Raw genomic sequence first — 21,776 nt, 5'->3', positions numbered from 1 at the left:
AAATGATCATGAGTTATGTCGGCCACCTTTTTAATTAAACTAACTCGACCTTAGTTTCAACTAAGCAGTTTTCGTTGGCTATAGGATGCTGATTGTAAAAATAGTTTCGTAAACACTGCCTCCAGAATCTCACATCGCAGTTGTGACTGAGGTCTTAGAATTCGGTTACAAGTTAATCATTGTGCGGTGTTCTGCTAGCTTCCCAGCAACTTTGAACAGTCTCATGATTGACTTGGGTGATTCTTTACATAGCAATTACATTCCAGTTAAACACTTGAAAATACTCTTTCGCTTCATGCTACATTATAGGTTACTCAGGGTGTGTGTGATGATGATGATGATGATGATGATGATGATGATGATGATGATGATAATAATAATAATAATAATATAAAAAAGTGATTTATAGAGTAAAATCTCGCTCATGAAGGAGCATGTTCTCCTTGGCACGGTCATTAGACGAAGAATACTGTAGTCTGGCTGGGATGTAGGTAAAGAGAAGTTCAGAGAAGTAGTCAGAGCAGGCGCCTGCAAAGAAATTAAAACAAGACACACACAGTGTTTACCAAATAAAGTTACGGGCAGCAAGTACAGAAAATAAAGGAGAGGAGTGGCTTGGTCGTGTTTCTAGTCCCTAAGTAAGACATGGCTTTGTTAATGCCGGTGTTTAGATGTTGATTCTGCACTGCACACGCGTTTGAGAAAAATGAAGTAATTATCCATGAAAGATATATTTATGATATGCATTTCATTGCTATTTATACCTGTGCTTTTGGGGGCTAAGCAAAAACACCCTTTTTATACAAAACAAGCGTAGGTAAAGCGTCGTCCCCAGATAGATTAGAAGGGACAGACAGACAGACAGACAGACAGACAGACAGACAGACAGACAGACAGACAGACAGACAGACAGACAGACAGACAGACAGACAGACAGACAGATTGAAGAGCTATGCTGGCTGCCTTCCATTCCTCCTTAGTTTCCCCACTTCATCCAAAGCACAGGATGGGCAAAGTCCACTAACTCCACCCACCCACTAATCCCTCCATCACCTCCCCTGTCCGCCCATCTGCCCGCGAGCATGCACGATCATCTTCAGAGATGAAGCAGAGATGAAACAAACCGAATATTCTGCTTATTTTGGTAGTGAATCTGTTGGGTTTCTTTTCATACTGATTTGATTGCATTCGCTATTGCGTGAGCTAACCAAAGCATCTTACAGTTGATGTGAGTAGAGCAGTTAGATAGCGGTCTCTGCTGTTTGCTACAGTTGTCCAGTTTAACTGGAAGAAAGTTCTTGATGTCAGACATGTCCAGCATACCAATTAGGAGCATGGAACAGAAGTTTCTCATTGTTTTTGAAAAAATGTTGAGCACGAATCATGTCGCCGTTAGTTCACATGCTTTTCTGTATGTAAGGAAAAAAAAATCGTACACTAAAATCTTCATCCAGTTGTCACTGTTCAACTTTTGCCTCAATAAACAGTTTTGGGTCATTAGGTAGAGGAGAGATCGAAACAAAACGTCTTTTCACAACTTTTTTTTAATTTTTAAAAGATGATCAGCATCTGTCCAAGTCAGCTTTAATAACAACGATTGTGTTTACAAACTGACCGGTCAGTGGGTGGCACGTAGATGTAATCTGCTGATCTTTGATAAAAGCAAATGTCTGGAGACAATGAGCTAACAAGCTTTACCCTAGAAAAGACCCAGAATAATTCTCTCTTAAATCATAGAAGTTCTTATTTTACATTTTCTCTCTTAGCCAGTATGTTTGAAGCCTCCTAAGAACCGTTGCCTCTGGAAACACTCTCAGTCAAAAAAGAAATTTTAAGCCTGAACCTGCGCGGTGTCCATCCTGTTGCTCGACATCTTTGCCATCCACCCAGCAGCTGTGAGAAACAACTTGACCAACACCAACTTCGTTAAGTCTTTACTGGTAATAAAGACGAATAAAATACTAATATTCCTGCATTACTAAGTCTAGAAGTGATAATGGAGAAATGATGGCCTTTTTATAACTGTCAATAAAATAAAGAAACTCATGTACTAATTTGTCTCTGGCGAATAAATACACTTCTTAAGCATCTGTCATCAGCCGCCTTAATGATAGTTTGAGCGATGCTCTGTAGTTTCTTAGTTGAACAAAGAAGCTGTAGTGTCAACGAGTTGTCTGAATGTCTGTTTATTGGAGAAGCCCCAGTACCTGGACTGTTTGTCGCTTGCTCATCGTCTCCAGCATTCATTTCACGCTTACAATTTTCACAATCTACTACCTAGTCTGAGTTAAATTTCGAGGCGTTCATGGCAGCAAGAATGGGAGGATCGAAACACCCAGAACTACATGCTGAGGAAGGCCAGCGAGGAAACTGATGGAGAGCAGCGAGAGAGAGAGAAGTTCCGTCCTTTCTACATACGCTCAGAGACTACTATACGAGTAGAATACATCTACATCCAGGCAAACACTGAAAACTATAAATAACATTTGTAATCTTTGACATAATTACCAACCACAGTCAATTAGCTTGAACTCGTCTGGCGAAACGATTTTTACGAAATTTAACACGGGTTACCAATGTAGGGAGAGAGAAAGAGGGTTATGTATATATACAAAGAAATAACAATAAAAGTATGAAAGAAACAGTGAAGAAGACTTTTAATTTAGCAAACATATACGAGATAAACATGATAGAATGCCTGCACAAATTTTCGATTGGTACAAAAACAAACATCTTCAATACTGAGGGAAATTATTTAGGAACAAAACAAAAAGTAGAAAAATGTGCTTCGGGTGCTTCATATCGACGAATTTCTCCAGTATCTGCTGCTCAAAGATGGTCCTTATTTCTCAAAGCCTAAAAAACTCTCCGAAATGTGTCTCACGGGTACAAAATAATGAGTAAAATATATTATAGCCAGGAAACCTCGGGAAAAAAAACCAAGAAAACTACAGATATATATTTTTTTAATTAATAAACGTCGAAACGCATTTTTAGTTCTTGTAATGTGGGAAAGACATTATCACAATTAAAACCTATTATATTTGTCCTTCAGAAACTCGTCTTTTTATTTTCTTTTCACAATCACATACGTGCAGCCTTGCAAAAGAATTTCAAGCGGCAAATGTCATTAAAATTTTTAAAAAGTATTAGATATTTCTGTAAATAAGACATCATTATAACATCTTTTAAACAAATTTTGGTTCGTGAGAAAATTGCTGCTAGAAAATGTCAAATCTGATTGAAAATATAAAACATAAATATGAACGGACGACTGATATACGTAGGACAACACGAGACTTTAATTATACATCGTATGGACTACATTGGAATATTTCAGTGGACCATCAGATAAATACAGCCTTCTTGGTTTTCTTAAAAAAAAAAAAAGAAAAAAAAAGAGTTTTCTTTAAAGACTTTGCAAAAGTGCTTCGTTTGATAAGTATGGGGGAAGGGGTAGATGAATTAGTGTTTTACATCGATCCAGCAACTAAGAATATATCACGACAAAGCAGCCAGCTCTATAAACAGATAACACATAAGACATAAAGAACAGTGTGCCCGAGACGCGGTCTGAACCCAGGACAGTCAACCTTTCAGACTAATTAATGTTTTGGTGACAGGCGCTGATCGCTGCACCGCCGGACCTCGAACTTTATATGACAAGAGAGATTGAAAATAAGTTTTTAGAATAATTTAATTCAAGGAGAACACATGTGTTTCAACTTTTAGAGATTGCATCGCCTCCCTACATGCCGGCTTGAAGAAAGAATAAATTGTAACTGCATGCGTATCAGCCATATGTCAGGTGTACAGGTAGACTGTATGTTTGCACGGTTCTTACTCCGAATTTTTACTAAAGAAACGTTCTCTCAAGTAGCTCCTCCATCTTGTTTATTTCAGTCTGTGGCATCTCTTGTTCACGCTCGTTGACCACAAATCTTATTCTTCAAGTGTGTCGTGAGTTGTTATGTGGATCTGTTCAATGGTTTTTAGTGTCAGGCAAGTATACTGCTTTGTGTGTTACACCATTGTGACTAGCTTTTAGTGCGTTAGTCCTCCGACTATCATCATCATCAAACTCTTCGTGCATCAGGTTGCACATAAGGCCTCAACCAGAGTCCGCCACTGATGTCGATCGGCTGAAACCCGCTCCAGGTGACCCCATGTCCAGCCCTTTCCCTTCATCTCCCTTTCCACTGTTCCTCTCCAAGTTTCCTTTGGGCGGCCTCGTTTTCTTCGGCCGTCTGGAGTCCATCGTAGGGCGACTCTGGAAAGGTCTGCTGTCTGCTGGCGGAGCACATGTCCAATCCGCCTTTGTTGAACCTGCGTGGTGATGGACTCGGTTTCAGTTCTTCTTCCAACTAAGGACACGCAAATGTGTGTGTGCGTGTGTATGCATGTTTTTGTGCGTGTGTGTGGTGTGGCTATAGGATATCCACATTATTTTTATTCCAGCTTAATCAATCAGGGTTATTAAAGCTCTTACGGTAGTCAACCCAGATTGCTTTAATGTCAGTTGTGAAACATACAGGTATACATGATAACTTTCTACACCAGCGTCTCATCGCATCGTACAGTGTAAATACTTTGCATGACACAAGCGAAAGTAAGAATGCTGAGCAGTTCTCATCCAACTACATTGTCTGAAGAAGTAGACAGACCAGTTATGACTCTTTCCTATGAACATCACGTGCCAGCAGGATGCGTTCTCGGGAGGTCAGATGGATACAAACCGTGGGACAACCCAGACGACCTCATCAGCCACAAGGTAGACCAGCTAGCAAGCTGTGATGTAGACTGGTGTGCAAGCTGTGATGTAGAGGAAAATAAAAAGGGATAAAGTTATCACAGAACTGATCATGCGTTGCTTTTGTTATTTATGATAACGAAGTATTGCTTGTAGCTGCTAACAGGAGAAAAAACTCGTCTGAAGGTTCTTGTGATTGTTCTTCTCTACAGACTGAGTTCTGGATCCGAAGCCTCCTCTCCTCCACCCTCACTCCACTTCTCTTCATCTTCGGGTTCCCAGCTAACATCCTTAACGCCGTCGTCTTCTATCGACAAGGACTAAGGGAGAGAATCAACTTGTGTCTGTTTACACTGTCGTTGGCAGACCTGGTGGCCATCACCGTGCAGTTTCTCATTAATATAGAGGTGGCTTATAGAAATCTGTTTAACATCGAGTCTAACTTCTTTATGCAGTATTTAGTGGGTAAGTACAGGATTCTTAATAATCCTTATGTAGAAAATAGGTTTTCTACTTTTGAGCTATTTTATGTATTTAGTATAGTTTGGTATGTTAGTCGGGTGGGGGTAAGGTTGTTTGAAATGTTTAAAGCAATGAACTGGTCAAGCTGGCGCATATCGGCCCGACTGGCGCGCCTTAAATGTTAGCCGCAACATTTATTACAGCGGACAGTCGAAGCTACGACAACAATCGACGAAAGCGGCCGCAAGTAGAGACCATGGCAGAGGGAGACAACCGGTAAAAGCCGACCTCGTCTTTGGCCGCTGAAGGTCGGGGACCGCCTGAGGCGAGCAACGCCCTTACAACCTGCGTCCAGACCCTTGCTACACCTCCAAGGAACCAACGGGAGGAAGTTACGCAGCGAAGAAAAGGAAGTCTGGCGAGGGGCAGAGCACGGCACTTCTCCAAGGAGCGAGCTGATGAGCGCCCGCAAGAGGGTCGTCTGAGGGATTCATAGCCAGACGTAAAAGTGTACCATGGGACGTGAGAACTTCCAATTAATTGCCTAGAGAACAGAGTAACCGGCGTATTCGGTGTATATGAACCAGGGACTGAGACTGTGAATTGTGATCTGTAATGAGTGAATCGTGAACTGGAATTGTGAATTTTAACCATGACACGTGAACAGCGACAATGGAATTATCATTGTGCGAACGCTAACGGATAGACAGCGACGAGATAAGTTTCTTAGATTATGCCAGTATCTTGTAAACTATTCTTTTTTTTTATATAAGGTATATGTACTCCTTTTGTTTTAATATACTCTTTCAATTTGTTCTGAAGTTCTTTATTAAGATCGGCGCACTGAATGCGTTGCTAACAGATGTGTGTGGGCGCATCGCGAGATGATGGTACGAATGCCCAAGCTAGCCATTGCCCACAGAGCCCATGTCAGTCCATTACAGACTGGCGAGCCTGCAGGATCATGTGACTGATTTGTACTAACGATGAATTTTTTTCTTTATGATGATGTTTATAACCAGTCCGTGCGTATAGCTGTTCCGGATCTGCAGTATTGCATTTCGCCTTTTATGAACATGCTATCAACATGTTAGCACTGGAAGGGTTTTTTTTTTTTTTTTTTTTTTGTGGATGTTGTGCAAGTGTATTGTACAATTGATATATTGGGGTGTAATGTGTTTTGAGCCCAGGGCCAGCTATGTTCATTTAAAATGTTCTAGTGGCGTGGGTAGGCTAGTCCCGAGAGGAAAGTCTGTGGTAGCATCGTAGGGTGGGTACCTGTGTTGTTGAGGGTGATCGCCGGCTAGGCTCCATTCAGGGACTAGAGGGATACCTAGGGCGGCAAAGAGTAAGTCTGCGCCAAAGCAGAACCTGCGGGGGTTTCCTGCATATTTTTTATAGGTTGAGGGTGATGCGCGCTAGCTCATCAAGTGGATAGAGGGATACCCTAGGGCGGCAGATAAAGTCTGCGCGCAAGCAGAACTGCGGGGTTGCTGCATATTTTTATAGGTTGAGGGTGATCGCCGGCTAGCTCCATTCAAGTGGTCTAGAGGGATACCCTAGGGCGGCAGAGTAAGTCTGCGCGCAAGCAGAACCTGCGGGGTTGCTGCATAATTTTTATAGGTTGAGGTGATCGCCGGCTAGCTCCATTCAATGTGGTCTAGAGGGATCCCTAGGGCGGCAGAGAAGCGTCTGCGCGCCAGCAAACCAGAGGGTTCTATGTAGAGTAGGCTTTGCATATTGCAACTTTGAAGGTGAATTGGCTTATGTGCTAAGAGTAATTTTTTTTTTTTTTTTTTCTTTTTTCTCTCATGAAGGTTCTGTTGTAATTGATTACTTGTGCTTTATTCATTTGACAGATGCATATGTGGTAATAATTTTAGCAACGGTTTGAATTTGATTGAATTATGCTTACTCATTTCATATGTAACTATGTCTGGATTTGTATTTTTGAAAAATTGTGCCTTAGCAGTCACAATTTTTTCCCCCGGAGGAGGGGGTGATGTAGAAAATAGGTTTTCTACTTTTGAGCTATTTTATGTATTTAGTATAGTTTGGTATGTTAGTCGGGTGGGGGTAAGGTTGTTTGAAATGTTAAAGCAATGAACTGGTCAAGCTGGCGGCATATCGGCCCGACTGCGCGCGCCAAATGTCTAGCCGCACCAATTTTATTTTACCAGCGGACAGGTTCGTAAAAGCTACGACAACAATCGACGTAAGCGGCCGCAAGTAGACCATGGCCAGAGGGAGGACAACCGGGTAAAAGCCCCGACCTTCTCTTTGGCCGGTCTGAGGTGGGGATTCCGCCTGAGGCGAGCAACGACCCCTTACACTGCGTCCAGACCCTTGTTTGCTACACCTCCAAGGCCAAACGGGAGGAAGTTTTACGTCACCTGGAAGAAAGGAAGTCTGGCGAGGGGCAGAGCACTGGCACTTCTCCAAGGAGCGAGCTGGGGCGCGCAAGAGGTTCGTCTGAGGGATTCATAGGCAGATGTAAAAGTGTCCATGGGACGTGAGAACTTCCAATTAATTGCCTAGAGAACAGAGTAACCGGCGTATTCGGTGTATATGAACCAGGGACTGAGACTGTGAATTGTGATCTGTAATGAGTGAATCGTGAACTGGAATTGTGAATTTTAACCAGTGACAGGTGAACAGCGACAAATGGAATTATCATTGTGCGAACGCTAACGGATGAGACAGCCGAGAGATAAGTTTCTTAGATTATGTCAGTACTTGTAAACTATTCTTTTTTTATATATATATGTACTCCTTTTGTTTAATTATACTCTTTCAATTTGTTCTGAAGTCTCTTTATTAAGATCGGCACTGAATGCGTTGTAACTAGATGTGTGTGGGCGCATGCGAGATGATTGTACGAATGCCCCAAGCTAGCCATTGCCCACAGAGCCCCATTCAGTCCATTACACCTTACAACTCTGACAATAGTGTCATGCTAGCTGTCATGTAACGACTCCATCTAATACTGTTTATAGTATCTTCATCTTATCATGCTCATCCTCCTCTTCTTCTTCCTCCTCCTCCTCATCATCATCATGGCTTATCATTTTTATTATTATTACAGCTGTGTAAAACTTGTGTAAGAATGACTAAGGACATTTCAATGTTCCTGATGTGTGACGAAAACAACAAAACAAGTAGATAAATACTTTAATTTTTGTCAACCATTTAAACAGGTTTCACAGGGTTCCTGTGGGTCTCTCAGTTCCTGACCTGCGTGATCGCGTGTGAGCGGTGTTTCTGTGTGTTCATCTTAAAGGCGCAGAAATACTCAAGACGTCCACCATGGCCTGGGTCATCTTGGTTACAAGTGTATTTTCTAGTGGGTGGGATAATCTCACTGCTGGTTTAACACATTCTTCGCTGTGTGTTTGATCCTGTCACTAACCAGACCAGCCAAGTGCAAGGCTTTACAAAGTGAGTAAAATTTTCTGCATTTACTCTTCTTTTCTAAGGCATAAGACAGATAATGCAGGAGACGGGAGTTGGTGGTGCGGTGTTTGGGTTGCGGGAGAAAGGAGGGTAGGAAAAGGGAGGAAGCTACTGTCACCACAAAGAGGATTAGAAAATGAGGCTCCTGGAGAATTGGATACTAGGTAGTAGTTACTTTTAATTGTTTCTAGCTTTGTTTTCTTTGTAAAGCTCTGTGTCCCGAGTGAGGCGCTGAAGACGACCTCCTCCTCCTTCGTTTATCATAAATTTATTGTAAAGGCAGTATGTTTAAATACGCAGATTTATAAAGTGTTGACATTCTTGTGTGTCTGTTTGCAGTTTCTACCTGGACAACAAATTCGCCTTCCAAATTATCGACGTCTTGATTTACTCAGTTCTCTTTACTATCGTCCTTCTGTTCGTCATGATCATCACCACTGTTCTCACTATCATCAAGCTCTACCAAGCTGCTCGCTGGCGTCAACAGAACGGAGCAGTGTCCATCAAGACATCATTGGAGACGACGGAAGCGACGAAAGGTCATTCTCAACTTTCAAGTAAAGAAGAGGCAATAACTAAAATGCTTGTTGTCGCATCCATCTTATTTATTGTTTGTCTGTCACCAGTGGTGATGGTTCAAATCTCTGTGTTCGCTGTCAGCGAGCTGAGTTATTCTGGACGGTACTATAACACTATATCCGTCCTGTGGGAAATTATTAACCAGCTTCGCATGGTGAGCTGCTCCCTGAACTTCATCATTTACTACCTCATGGGGTCTCGCTTTCGTACAACTCTTAGGGACATACTAGTTTGCAAGTATGGATAATTTCTATAATCAAGTTGCTAAGTGTGGGCAGGGAGTTAAGAGTGTTTGTGCCAAGCATCCTGTGATGGTCTTTATTGTTTTTTAATTGCAAGATCCGGTAAAACCATAGAAATGGGGCTAAATGACAAAGCAATGCAATCCTAGTTACCGTATGGAGATAACTAATCTTAATCAAATCCGCACTGTATACATGTCAAAAAATAAAAGGAAATAAAATAAATAAAATAAAATAAAAATTTAAGAAAAATACACTTCATAATCTAAAGCACGTATCTCAACTATGCTAATTAGTTTGTATATAATCGGTGTGGAGAAATGTTGATGTGTCCACATCCAGTACAATATTTACACTGTGCGCATTATATCCTTCGGAAACTTCTCTTTGGCTTATTGGATGGCTGTTTGTTTTGTTATTTTAACCTTTTAATGGAGCTATGTTCATTATGTTGTCTGAATTGCGAGAGGATGTCAGATCACCGACTCTTCTCATTAGCCATGCACTCTTTCGGAAGGGTCTCAGGAATATCGGGGTTCTTAGCTTCTCTTTACCTGAGATCTTTCAAAATGGCACATAAATAATACATAACAAGTCGTCTTTAATTATCTAGTTACATAAATAAACAGATGTACAGACGAAAGGACGGGATACAGACATAGAGACAGATGGCTGGCTGGCTGGAGGGATTGACGGATGGACCTAGCCATGTTATTACTCATTGTCAGTATTTTTCAGGTTATCACTTTGTTTTCACTAAAAGCAAATGTCACAAACACACAGACACAAATGACATGAGAGAAGAAAACGAATAAATTTCCCAGTAGTCGCTTTCCATGCCATTCACCCCTACGTAAGCTAGAACAAAGCTTGACAGGTGATATGAATATGTCAGTTTGTTTAACGACCTCATAGTTGAATTTAATTGAAATAAAGCGGAGATCACCAGCCTAGAACGTTCTAAACGCTGTTGTAAACCAGTAAACTGTCAAACGTTTGACCAGACAGCAGACTTGTATGTCAAGCTCACAGGAGTCAATCATTTGTGGCGAATGATCAGGCACTTAGTCAAGCATGCTAATTATTGCCAATACATAATAAATAAGTCAATACAAGTGGATGATCAGCAAACGATGAAGATAACTCAACGGCAGCCGACGACAACAAGAACACAACAATTTAATAATAAACATTTATATACCGCATTTTTTTACTGTATAGTATACACTCTAAATGAGCTTTAAAATATTTTCCGAATGCAGCTTCAAAACGCTTATAACACACATTCAAAAAGACAAACCATAACCGTTCTGTATTATCTTGTAAAGTCTATGTCCTGACTGGTATTTTCTTCCTGGAAACTACAATCATAAAATTGTTACGTGCTCCGTAAGATGAGCGCCATCTGCCACGAAGTCTCTTGAAAAACCGCCAACACTCTTGTCTGTGCCTTTGTCTATCAAGACGATTGCTGTTGTAGCGGGATTGCTTGTTGACGACTGTAGTGATCGCTGGCACTGCTTTGTTTCCTTCACTTTGCACTTTGCCCTTTGAACTTTGCCCTTTGTATTCCGTCCACACGGGCAGTGAGCGCGCGAGTGTGGCAGTTGAACAAGCGACTAACTTCCTATAAATCATATATATATAACTAGCGGCAAAACTCAGTCGGCACCTTGTTTACGGGTAGAAATCAGGTTTCGCTTAGAGTCTATAGTCTATACCCATGGTTTCGGAAAGGAAGCCAGGTACCTAATGCAGATCCAAACGGTTAGTTCTTCTGGATGACACTTCTCACACATTATCATACACACCTACATCTGTGTATACCTGTAGGTACCAGACAGCTCGCTGTCGTAAAGACTCCATCTACTGGATCCGTGGGTGACAGTTCTGGTTTAACTCCCACTGTCCATAATCATGCAGGGGAACAATAATTTTATGTCCTATAATCATGTCAGTCGCTCACAATGTCCACTATACTATATACTATAGCCTGCAGGCTGCCTGCTCTTCCCCGCACACAGCACATAGCAACGTGTGACTTCAACAATAAAGATTTATTTAACATACAAAACACGGATATACATAAATACAGTAATGTGACTCATCAAGAATTATCCGTGCTATTCGTACTGCCAATAGTACAGTGCTGTTAATTGCCGTTAAAACTACCATTCGCTCTCACATGTGACGCACTGACAGCAGACGACGTCTGACGTCATAGTCCAGGCTATTTTTATCCGGATCGTGGGGGGAAGGTCGAGACCTCAATCCTCCTAAGACGCTGAGAGGAGCGGGTTGTTGTGACTGATTGTTGTCGTCGTTTGTTGCTCTTCTACATCGTCACCTTATTCTTCCGCTTCTTCTGATCTCTTATTTGGGTTTGGTGTACTTCTCTGTTTTCTGTGTGTGTGTGTGCTTGCTTGTTATGTATTTTGCCATCTTAAAATTTCATCTGATTTATTACATGTGATTAAAGTTATTATTTGTACTGCGCATTTCGTCTTTGCTGTGTGTCGCGTGTCATGATTTCGTCTAGGTCTGCATGTCTCTCAGCGCGTGGGGACGCTCCTGTATTGGAGAGGTAGCTGACAGCAGACGACAGTTAACGTGTGTTTTCAGGCTATTTTTGTCCGGTTCGCGTGAAAAAGTCAAGGCCTTCGCCCGTTGTCTGTATCAGCACCTGACGTCACAGGCTTGCTACGTCACGTGAGGTCTGCTTGAGGGCGGGCTGTTGCTGGGGAGAGATTTGTTACCAAGGCGCTGAGTGGAGCGGAGAGTGTTTGTTTTTTTTTTAGAAGACGGCTGGAGTCTGTGCTGTGAGGCAAGGTGCCGGTTGTATGCTCTGCCACGACTGACCCAAGTTTGTGGGCACTGAGAGGCTGGTTGTACTAGCGAGTTGATGCCAGCAGTGACCACCGGGACTTGTGGAAAGTGCGGAGGGTGTCGGAATGACAGCATTGGGCTGTGACATCCAGTGTCTACGGGAGTGTGCTTCCGTTTCTTCTCGGGGTGACCGTCGGTCATTAACATAAGCTAAGGTGACCAGACGTTTCGGGGGCGAAAGCGGGACAAGTGCCGATGATGGTGTCGTCACCGTCAAAGAACGCCGAAAAAAGTGATTTTTAAAGACAACCGGGACATTTGATGGACTTGCCAGAAAGACAGAAAGAGGGACATTGGGCGTTCCGCCCGATATTCAGGCGGGACACGAGGTCAAAAGCGGGACTGTCCCGCCTAAAGCGGGACGTCTGGTCACCTTACATAAGCCGTGTGGTCTACCCTCATTAGTAGTTCGATAGGTACGTCGTGTCCCGCCTCAGTCTGAGCGACTGTGTGTGTGTTCGTGTCGGTTGTGTCACCGGTTGTGAGCGGTTACCATGCGACACTTTGTGTAAACATATTGATCTACTGTTTCTGTCAAGCTAAGCGCATGCTTCTTAATGAGTGATATTCTGCTAAAATTTGCACATTTTAAATAATAATATTATTATTGTTACACGAGACCATACGGCATCTGCAAGGGGATTCAGCTAAAGAGATGATACACGAATGAAATACTTTTTGTTGTCAGTAATCATTGTCACATCTTTGTATACTCATCCTGGAAGGAACGTTAGACAATTAACATGCCTGCAGTATAACCTGTACTTCTACTAAAGCGAAGGTGGTGACTGTTATATATATATATCATTTCACTCGGTAGCATGAGTGAAATGACGAGGTAAGTGTCGCTTTACAGCCATGAATAGTAGATAAGAATGGGAGGATCGAAACACCTAGATATACATACTGAGGAAGGATACAAGGAGACTTGTGGAGAGCAGCGAGAGAGAGAATGAAGTTCCGTCCTTTCGACATACACTCAAAGACTACTCTACGAGGTGGCACAACATCTACATGCAGGCAAACATTGGACTGCCGAAGACTACAAATAACATTAATAATCTTTTGACATAATTACCAACCACAGTCAATTTGCTGAACTCGTTTGGCCAAGCGCATTGCACGAAATTTAATGTCAGCAAACATTTTCGATTGCAGCAAAAACAAAAAAGCATTTTCAATGCTGAGTGAAATTATTTACGAGCAAAATGAAAAGTAGAAAAATGTGCTTCGGGTGCTTCATATCGACAAATATCTCCAGTATCTGCTGCTATTTCTCAATCAAAAAAAAAAAAAACCTCACCAAAATATGTCTCACAGGTACAAAATGATGAGTAAAATATCGGAAACAGAAGAATAACAGAAAACTACAGGTATATATTGTTTTTAGTAAATAAATGTTGTAAACGCCTTTTTAGTTCTTATAATGTGGGAAAGACATCATAATTAACACTGAACTATTATATTTATCCTTCAGAAACTCGTCTTTTTTATTTTATTTTCACAATGACATACATGCAGCCTTGCAAAAGAATTTCAAGCGGCAAATGTCATTATAAGTTTTAAAAAGTATTAGATATTTCTGTAAATAAGACATCATTATAACACCCTTTAAACAAATTATGCTCGTGAGAAAATTGCTGCTAGAAAATGTGAAATCTGATTGAAAATATAAAACATAAAAATGAACAGACGACTGATATACGTAGGACAACACGGGACTTTAATTATACATCGTTTGGACTACATCGGAATATTCCAGAAGACTTTCAGATAAATACTGCTTCCGACGTAAAAAAAGAGTTTTCTAACGATTTTGAAAAAGTGCTTCTTTTGATAAGTATGGGGGAAGGGGGAGATGAATTAGTGTTTTACATCGATACAGCAACTAAGGCTATATAGCGACAAAGCAACCAGCTCTGTAAACAGATGACACATGAACAGCATGCCCGAGACGAGATCTGAACCCAGGACAGACAACCTTTCCGACTAAATGTATTGGTGACAGGCGCTAATCACTGCACCGCCGGACCTCTTCATATGTCAAGAGAGATTGAAAAGAAGTTCTTAAAATAACAATATTTAAGGAAAACACATAAAAGCGTAAGCATTAAAGCTCTTATGGCAGTCAACTCAGATTGCTTTAATGTCAGTTGAGAAACATAAGTATACATGATGACTTTCTACACCAGCGTCTCATCGCATCGTACAGTATAAATACTTTGCATGACACAAACGAAAGTAAGAATGCTGAGCAGTTCTCATGCAACTACCTTGGCTGAAGAAGTAGACAGACCAGCTATAACTCTTTCCTATGAACATCACGTGCCAGCAGGATGCGTTCTCGGGCGGTCAGATGGGTACAAACCGTGGGACAACCCAGACGACCTCATCAGCCACAAGGTATAGCAAACTGTGATGTAGACAGGTGTGCAAACTGTGATGTAGACAGGTGTGCAAGCTGTGATGTGGAGAAAAATAAAATGGGATAAAGTTATTACAGAGCTGATCATGCGCTGCTTTTGTTATTTATGATAACGAAGCTTGTAGCTGCTAACAGGAGAAAAAACGCGTCTGAAGGTTCTTGCGATTGTTCTTCTCTTACAGACTGAGTTCTGGATCCGAAGTCTCCTCTCCTCCACCCTCACTCCACTTCTATTCATCTTCGGGTTCCCAGCTAACATCCTTAACGCCGTCGTCTTCTATCGACAAGGACTAAGGGAGAGAATCAACTTGTGTCTGTTCATATTGTCGTTGGCAGACCTGGTGGCCATTACTGTGCAGTTTCTCCTCAATATAGAGGTGGCTTATAGAAATCTGTTTAATGTCGAGTCTAACTTCTTCCTGCAGTATTTAGTGGGTAAGTACAGTGAGGTTTTTTGGTAAGCTTTTTAACAAGTACTGGACACGTTCAAATAACGCTTTTGTAGCACAGAAATTTTTGTCAAAATAACTGAAAAGTTTTGAATATCGCCGATGTGTAACGAAAACATTCTTTTCTTAATGTTATAATTTCTGTCAACAATTTAAACAGGTTTCACAGGGTTCATGTGGGTCTCTCAGTTCCTGACCTGCGTGATCGCGTGTGAGCGGTGTTCTGTGTGTTCAGTCCCTTAAAGGCGCAGAAATACCTCAAGACGTCCACCATGGCCTGGGTCATCTTGGTTACAAGTGTATTTCTAGTGGGCGCTATAGCTCTCACTGCTGGTTACAAACACATCTTCATCTGTGTGTTTGATGTTCTAACTAACCAGACCAGCCAAGTGCAAGGCTTTACAAAGTGAGTAAAATGTTCACCCTCAACTCTTATTTCTAAAGGCATCAGACAAATAATGCAGGAGACGGTAGGTGGTGGTAGTGGTGGTTGAAGGAAAGCGATAGAGCGAGAAAAGGAGGGTAGAGTGCTGATAGGAATAAAAGTAACTCTACTATCACTACAAGTTTAGTTTATTTCTTGTTACTCCTGGAGGAGAGCAGGGCCACAACAACACCTCGCCAGGCGGTTTGGGCAGCTCCCTTCAGTTGGACCCATGGGCTTCCGTCGTCCTTTGCCTCGCTCTCTATTGTTTTTTTTTTCTCCAACTCTCCTCTTCCCATGAGGGTCCCAGCCTGCTTGGCTATGGTGTCAGCTGGTTTGTGCTGGGTGTGTCCTATTCCGACCCACTTGCGCCTTTTGATGTCTTGGTTAGTGGCATTCTGGTTGGTTCTTCTTCACAGGCTGCTGTTGGAGATCTTTAAGGCGATCTTATACCCAGAATATGGCGTAGGCTTCGGTTTGTAAAGGTCTGGAGCTTGTTGTTGATGATATTTGTCACTCTCCAGGTTTTAGAACCATACAATAGGACAGCTTTCACTTTTATGTTAAAAATGCGGATCTTCTTCGGAAGGATAAAGCTCGGGAGCCCCAGATGGGCCGTAAGCTGTTGAAAGCTTGTCTGGTCTTCTTAATGCGGCTTTTGATGTCATAGTCCGCTCCACTGTCCTTGTTGACACTGCTCCCCAGATACGTGAAGCGGTCTGTTTCTAGGATGTTCTCTCCTTGAAGTTGGATTGGGAGTTCCTGCTTGTTGTTGATTCTCATCACTTCGGTCTTCTTTCTGTTGGCCTTTAAGCCAGTCTTCTCCGACCGCTTTCCTTGCTAGCTTGCTCAGTTTGCTTTGTGCATTGTCGATAAGGTGTCGATAAGGTAGGAGACTACAGTCACTGCAAAGAGGATTAGAAAATGAGGCTTTCAAAGATTCGATCTAGTTTCTTATCCTACTGAAGTTCAGCGAGTTACAGAAGGGCGAAGCTAAAACAAAAAACAGTAACAACTCTGCTACTTGTGGAGATAAGATGCCAAGGGCAGAATAACGATTAGTTTTGTACCGACAGTGTACTGCTGACGTATGTTTGTGTGTGTTTGTGTGTATGAGAGAGAGAGAGACCTATCTCAAGGGGGTAAGTGAGCAACAACAGCAAACATCCTCATTATAAACTAAAATGTACAAGTAGGTAAAATATACCCAACAGCATTATCGTTATAAACTATATAGACCATCGAGAGAGAGAGAGAGAGTGCTTGCACATGTTTATGTGGTTTATATACATATCTCTATGTGTATTTTGGTCGGAATTACTTTATGTACATATAGTGAGTGTGATTTGGCAGGCTTTGTCTTCTGAACAGTTCTGACTGTGTGTGTGTGTGCATTGTATACTAGGTCGCAGTTACTTTTAATTGTTTCTACATTTGTTGTCTTTGTAAAGCGCTGTGTACCGGGTATGGTGCTGAAGAAGCCCTCCTCCTCCTTCTTTAATTGTAAAGTTATTGTAAAGGCAGTATTTTTAAGTACACAGATTTATAAGGTGTTGACATTCTTGTTTTTTCTCTTTGCAGTTTCTTCCTGGACAACAAATTTGCTTTCGAAATCATAGGCATTTTCAACTCAATTCTCTTTACTATCGTCCTTCTGTTCGTCATGATCATCACCACTGTTCTCACTATCATCAAGCTCTACCAAGCTGCTCGCTGGCGTCAACAGAACGGAGCTGTGTCCGTTAAGACATCATCAGAGACGACGGAAGCAAGGAAAGGTCCTTCTCAACTTTCAAGTAAAGAAGAGGCAATAACTAAAATGCTTGTTGTCGCATCCATCTTATTTATCGTTTGTCTGTCGCCAGTGGTGATGGTTCAAATCTCTGTGTTCACTGTCAGCGAGCTGAGTTATTCTGGACGTTACTATAACACTATATCCGTCCTGTGGGAAATCATAGTCCAACTTCGCATGGTGAGCTGCTCCCTCAACTTCATCATTTACTGCCGCATGGGCTCTCGCTTTCGCAGCACACTCAGAGAAATACTGCGGTGCAAATATGACTAGTTAATAAAATGGTTAGGGAGCAAGAGGATATTTTATTTGTTTTCTTCTTACAGGCACAGTCCTGTCTGTATATCTAACTGTTCATCATGAACTGATAGTCAGGACGGATCAACTTATGGCTTACAGTGGGAATAATTACTTAATTTGCATGTATGGCAAAGCTATACCCTACTTGCAAATACGAACTTAGGTTGAGGAGAAAGAGCCCGCCTATCTCCTACCAATTTCTCTTTCGTAAAAATGAGCAGCGAAAATGGCATTAAAGAAAAAACAGTAAAAGTAAGAAAAAAACGAAGGAACACTAACACATCTTGTTTTTCAAAATGATAATGAGTTATGTCGGCAATGACGGTATTTAGATGTTGATTCTGCAGTAGTAAGAATTTTAGTCGTCAGTGTTTAACTTTGGACTTAATAAACAGTACTGCGTCATTGAGTAGAGATCGAAACCCAAAGCGATTTCACAATTTTTTTTTTTAAAGGTGACCAGCATATGTCCAAGTCAGCTTTAACAGGAAACGACTATTATTATGTATTCACAAATTGACAAGTCAGTGGGTGCAATGTAGATGTAATCTGGTGATCTTTGATAACAGAAAATGTCTGACTTTGCTTATCTTGGAAAAGACCTAGAATTATTCTCTCTTAAATCTTAGAAGCAGGGCCGACGCAAAGATGTGCTGTACTCTAGGCGAGAGACAAATGCTGCTCCCTCCCACCATCGCCTCTCAGAACAGAACCTTTTATCAACAAAAATATTGGAATAATTATGCATTTAGGTTTAACTCAAAATTTAAACAATAAACATAGGCTTACATATTACTATTCATGATTGTCGAGGCCTGTCTCGGGAGATTTGCATTCGTGAGCACACATGCAGTCAAAACATTTATCACTCATTCGACAAGTCCAGAGACAATGTCAACCGTAAAGAACAACTTTTGTTGACAAATGAGCATTATAACCTAGCTGAATGTGCATCACGTGTAACATTCCTTCCTTCCACACAATAGCAGAAGAAAACTTCTCCCCTCAGGTTTTTTCCCCGTTGCATTCCCGCCTACAGACCTCACCAAGCATGACAGTACAATGACATCATAAACACTACAGATGGAACTGTAACGGGCCCGTTTGCGCAATGGAATGTTTTGTTAAGCTTTACAACACCACTAACTCAATCACGTGCATTAATACAGGCAATAAGTAATAATGAAATATAATCAAGGTAGAGACAAATCGTGTTAAAAGGCCAGCTATACAGTCATATGACAGTGTATAAAAGCACACAAACTTGTCTCTACGAACTCTCATGGCGTTTAGGTTGTAGGACCATGGAGGCATAATTTACCCATTAAATCTACCCGACCAGTCTTTTCAATATTTTTCTTGTTTCTCTTTCTCATTTTACAGACAACTATCAAGTGTCATCGTACCGAGGCCTTTGCGGCGTTAAAGTAGAAAACTGGTTTTCTACATCTTTGTTCAGTCCTGATGATCTGATCCGACTGGTCATTAACTGTGATACATTTATATCTACCCTTTCCATCTAGCACCTCGGCAAGTGCTTTCAATCGTTCTCTCCTCTTTTTCCTATCTCACAGATGAACCAACAAGTAAAACCGCACTGACTACATGTTTGTTTTTAAAATAGTAGAAAAATTGTTTTCTACAAGGACTCAATACGACCAGAAGTGATACAACGCAGAAGTGTCAAAGAACGGTTTATTAACATTAAACCTTTTGAGAGAATTTGCTCTCCGCCACATCGATTGCACACTAATGTGCAGCACCTTTCTCTAGTCGTAGTTTGCTGTTTGGTCTAAAACTCAATCTATCACAACTCCTACCATCTAGAGTAGACCACCCTAATCGCAGCCCCTTCCCGTCCCAAAGAGTTACGTGGACAGGTGAGCGGAAGGCAGGAGGGAGACTTTTCTCAACGGTAACAATACAGAGTCGTAAAACTGTCAGTCATGGTGCTGCCCAAACACATTCCAATAGAATGATAGAGTTTGTTGAAAACTAGACAAGTAGAGGTCTATAGGTCTTAATACCCATTATCTGTTAATAACCAATTAAAAATATTCTGTCAATAGAGCAAAACAACAAGTTATCCATTAACACTGCAAACAGACGCAGTCTTAGATAATAAACATAAATGAAAATAAACAAACATTACAATTTTACAAATAAAGCATCAATTATTATTAATAAACTAATTGAGCCGAAAATAATGATAATTTAATGATGAATTGAGAAAGTGAAATACTCACAACCATACCACACAACAGAATGTACGAAACTCGAGGTCGTGAAATCAATCTCTGCACAACACTAAGGTCAGTGTTGTTGTCCTTGAACTCAGCAGCAGTCTTTCCTATGAGTAAGTGACGAACTTTTTCCGACTTAAGATAGAAGCGAGAAAGGTGAGATGGTATTGAGTCCCATCCATCTTAGGGATCCGCCCTGACTATCGCGTGTCAGCCATGTTTCTGTGTTTTCTCTCAGCGCTGGGCACGCACCGGCATTAGACAGGCTGACAGCAGACGACTTCTGACGTCATATTCCAGGCTATTTTTATCTGGTTCACGGGGTAAAGGTCGAGGTCTTTTTCACTGACTGTAGCACCGCCTGACGTCATGCCTATGCTGCGTAACACGTCGTCTGCTTGATGCTGAGTTTGCTGTTTCTTCTACCAATGTAAGTGCACTGTTCATTGCTCCTCCCAACCCTGTCCGCGTTTCGTCCTCCCTTCGTTCTTTGTTTCGTCTGCGATCCAGCGTCGTGTGGACAACGAAGCAGCTCGGACTATGGACCAACAGAGGCTTCCTGTGTACGGACAGTGAAGTGATGGTCAGCGCAAGGCCACAGAAACTGAAGAGGCAGTGTAAACACAGTGTTCTACATCTAAGGGCCTCAGGGGCAAGAACTCTAACAGTTCCGTGCCGCAGTGTGTGCGGGTGTTTTTTTTTTAATTATCTCCCATACTAAAGTCGTTTTGCTTGGGCGTGATGCAGTCCTGAGTGGGTTTGTTCGTGCGGCTATGTGAGTGGTTGCGTGCCTCCATCTGGCGACGCCGGGGGCGATATGCAACACCGATCATCCCCTCCCCCATCCACTAACGCTGCCCCTCTAACTCTCAGTCCTCTACTTACCTTACAATTTTCTCTTCATATAACTACAAATCTAAATTAAATTTCTGTTACAAAAGTTGTAATACTTTAAAGTCTGGACATTTCTTGGCCTACTAAGAACAGCGTCAACACGGGGTGTGGGTAGGGCGAGGCCGACATCCACCTTGAGGGACATTTAAAGTAAGAATTAAACAGATCTCATAAGAAACATAGCATACAGACCTGACTTTCCAAATAATGTGGAGAAATCGGACATAGTGAGATCTCTGGCACAAATAAACAAAAATCAATGACAATGAGCAACTTTATTTGTTCCAGTGGGCAATTTGAGCATGGGAGGTGCTCTAGTTACAAAATAAAAGTTAAAAATAAAAGTAAGAATAAAGTTCGTTGCAAGGTGCAGCGTTAAAAGATGTCAACATGAGAAATATTGACAATACAAATAGAAGGCAAGCTTGTCACTGCGTCTACCACCTTCAACACACCCTTGAAAGACGTCTTCGGCAAGGTGTCAAGTCGGATGACAGAGTCTGTCGCTTGGTGGTAGCGAGTAGAGGGTCCTGGGGACCCACCAAGCAGGTGACGAGGCTCCGGACGATGTCGCTCGTCGTCTGCTGTAGGAGACCTGAATGAGTCTCGTGAACCACTCCTGAATCCGTCTTGCAGAGACTTGTAAAGCCTCAATTGGAAACAGCTTACCCACTTGTTTGTTGAAGAATACTGAGCTGAAGCCGTCGTACAGATCCTTGATGGTACACACAAGACTTTCCTCTATAATTGAATATCTGCAGTACATTCTATAACCACTCTTGCCATTCTCTACAGAAGGCCTTTTTTAAAATTATAGAGATTTTTGCCGTGCGAAGACTCGAATGTCGAAGATTCGATTAACAGTCCTCCTGGCATC

General features: G+C 41.8%; 1 protein-coding gene across 1 annotated transcript in view; it reads right to left on the bottom strand.

Moving 5' to 3' along the window:
• LOC112571230 overlaps positions 1-20,672 on the bottom strand; it is a 37,933-nt gene extending 17,261 nt beyond the window's left edge. Inside the window, exon 1 of the mRNA XM_025250098.1 lies at positions 20,009-20,672. Within this exon, the coding sequence (XP_025105883.1) occupies positions 20,009-20,014 (6 nt within the window). The 5' untranslated portion in view covers positions 20,015-20,672. The remainder of the gene's footprint in view (positions 1-20,008) is intronic.
• Positions 20,673-21,776: the final 1,104 nt, after the last annotated feature.

The sequence above is a fragment of the Pomacea canaliculata genome, linkage group LG8, assembly GCF_003073045.1.
Source record: "Pomacea canaliculata isolate SZHN2017 linkage group LG8, ASM307304v1, whole genome shotgun sequence".
NCBI lineage: Eukaryota > Metazoa > Mollusca > Gastropoda > Architaenioglossa > Ampullariidae > Pomacea > Pomacea canaliculata.
This window is presented reverse-complemented; position numbering and strand designations above follow the sequence as displayed.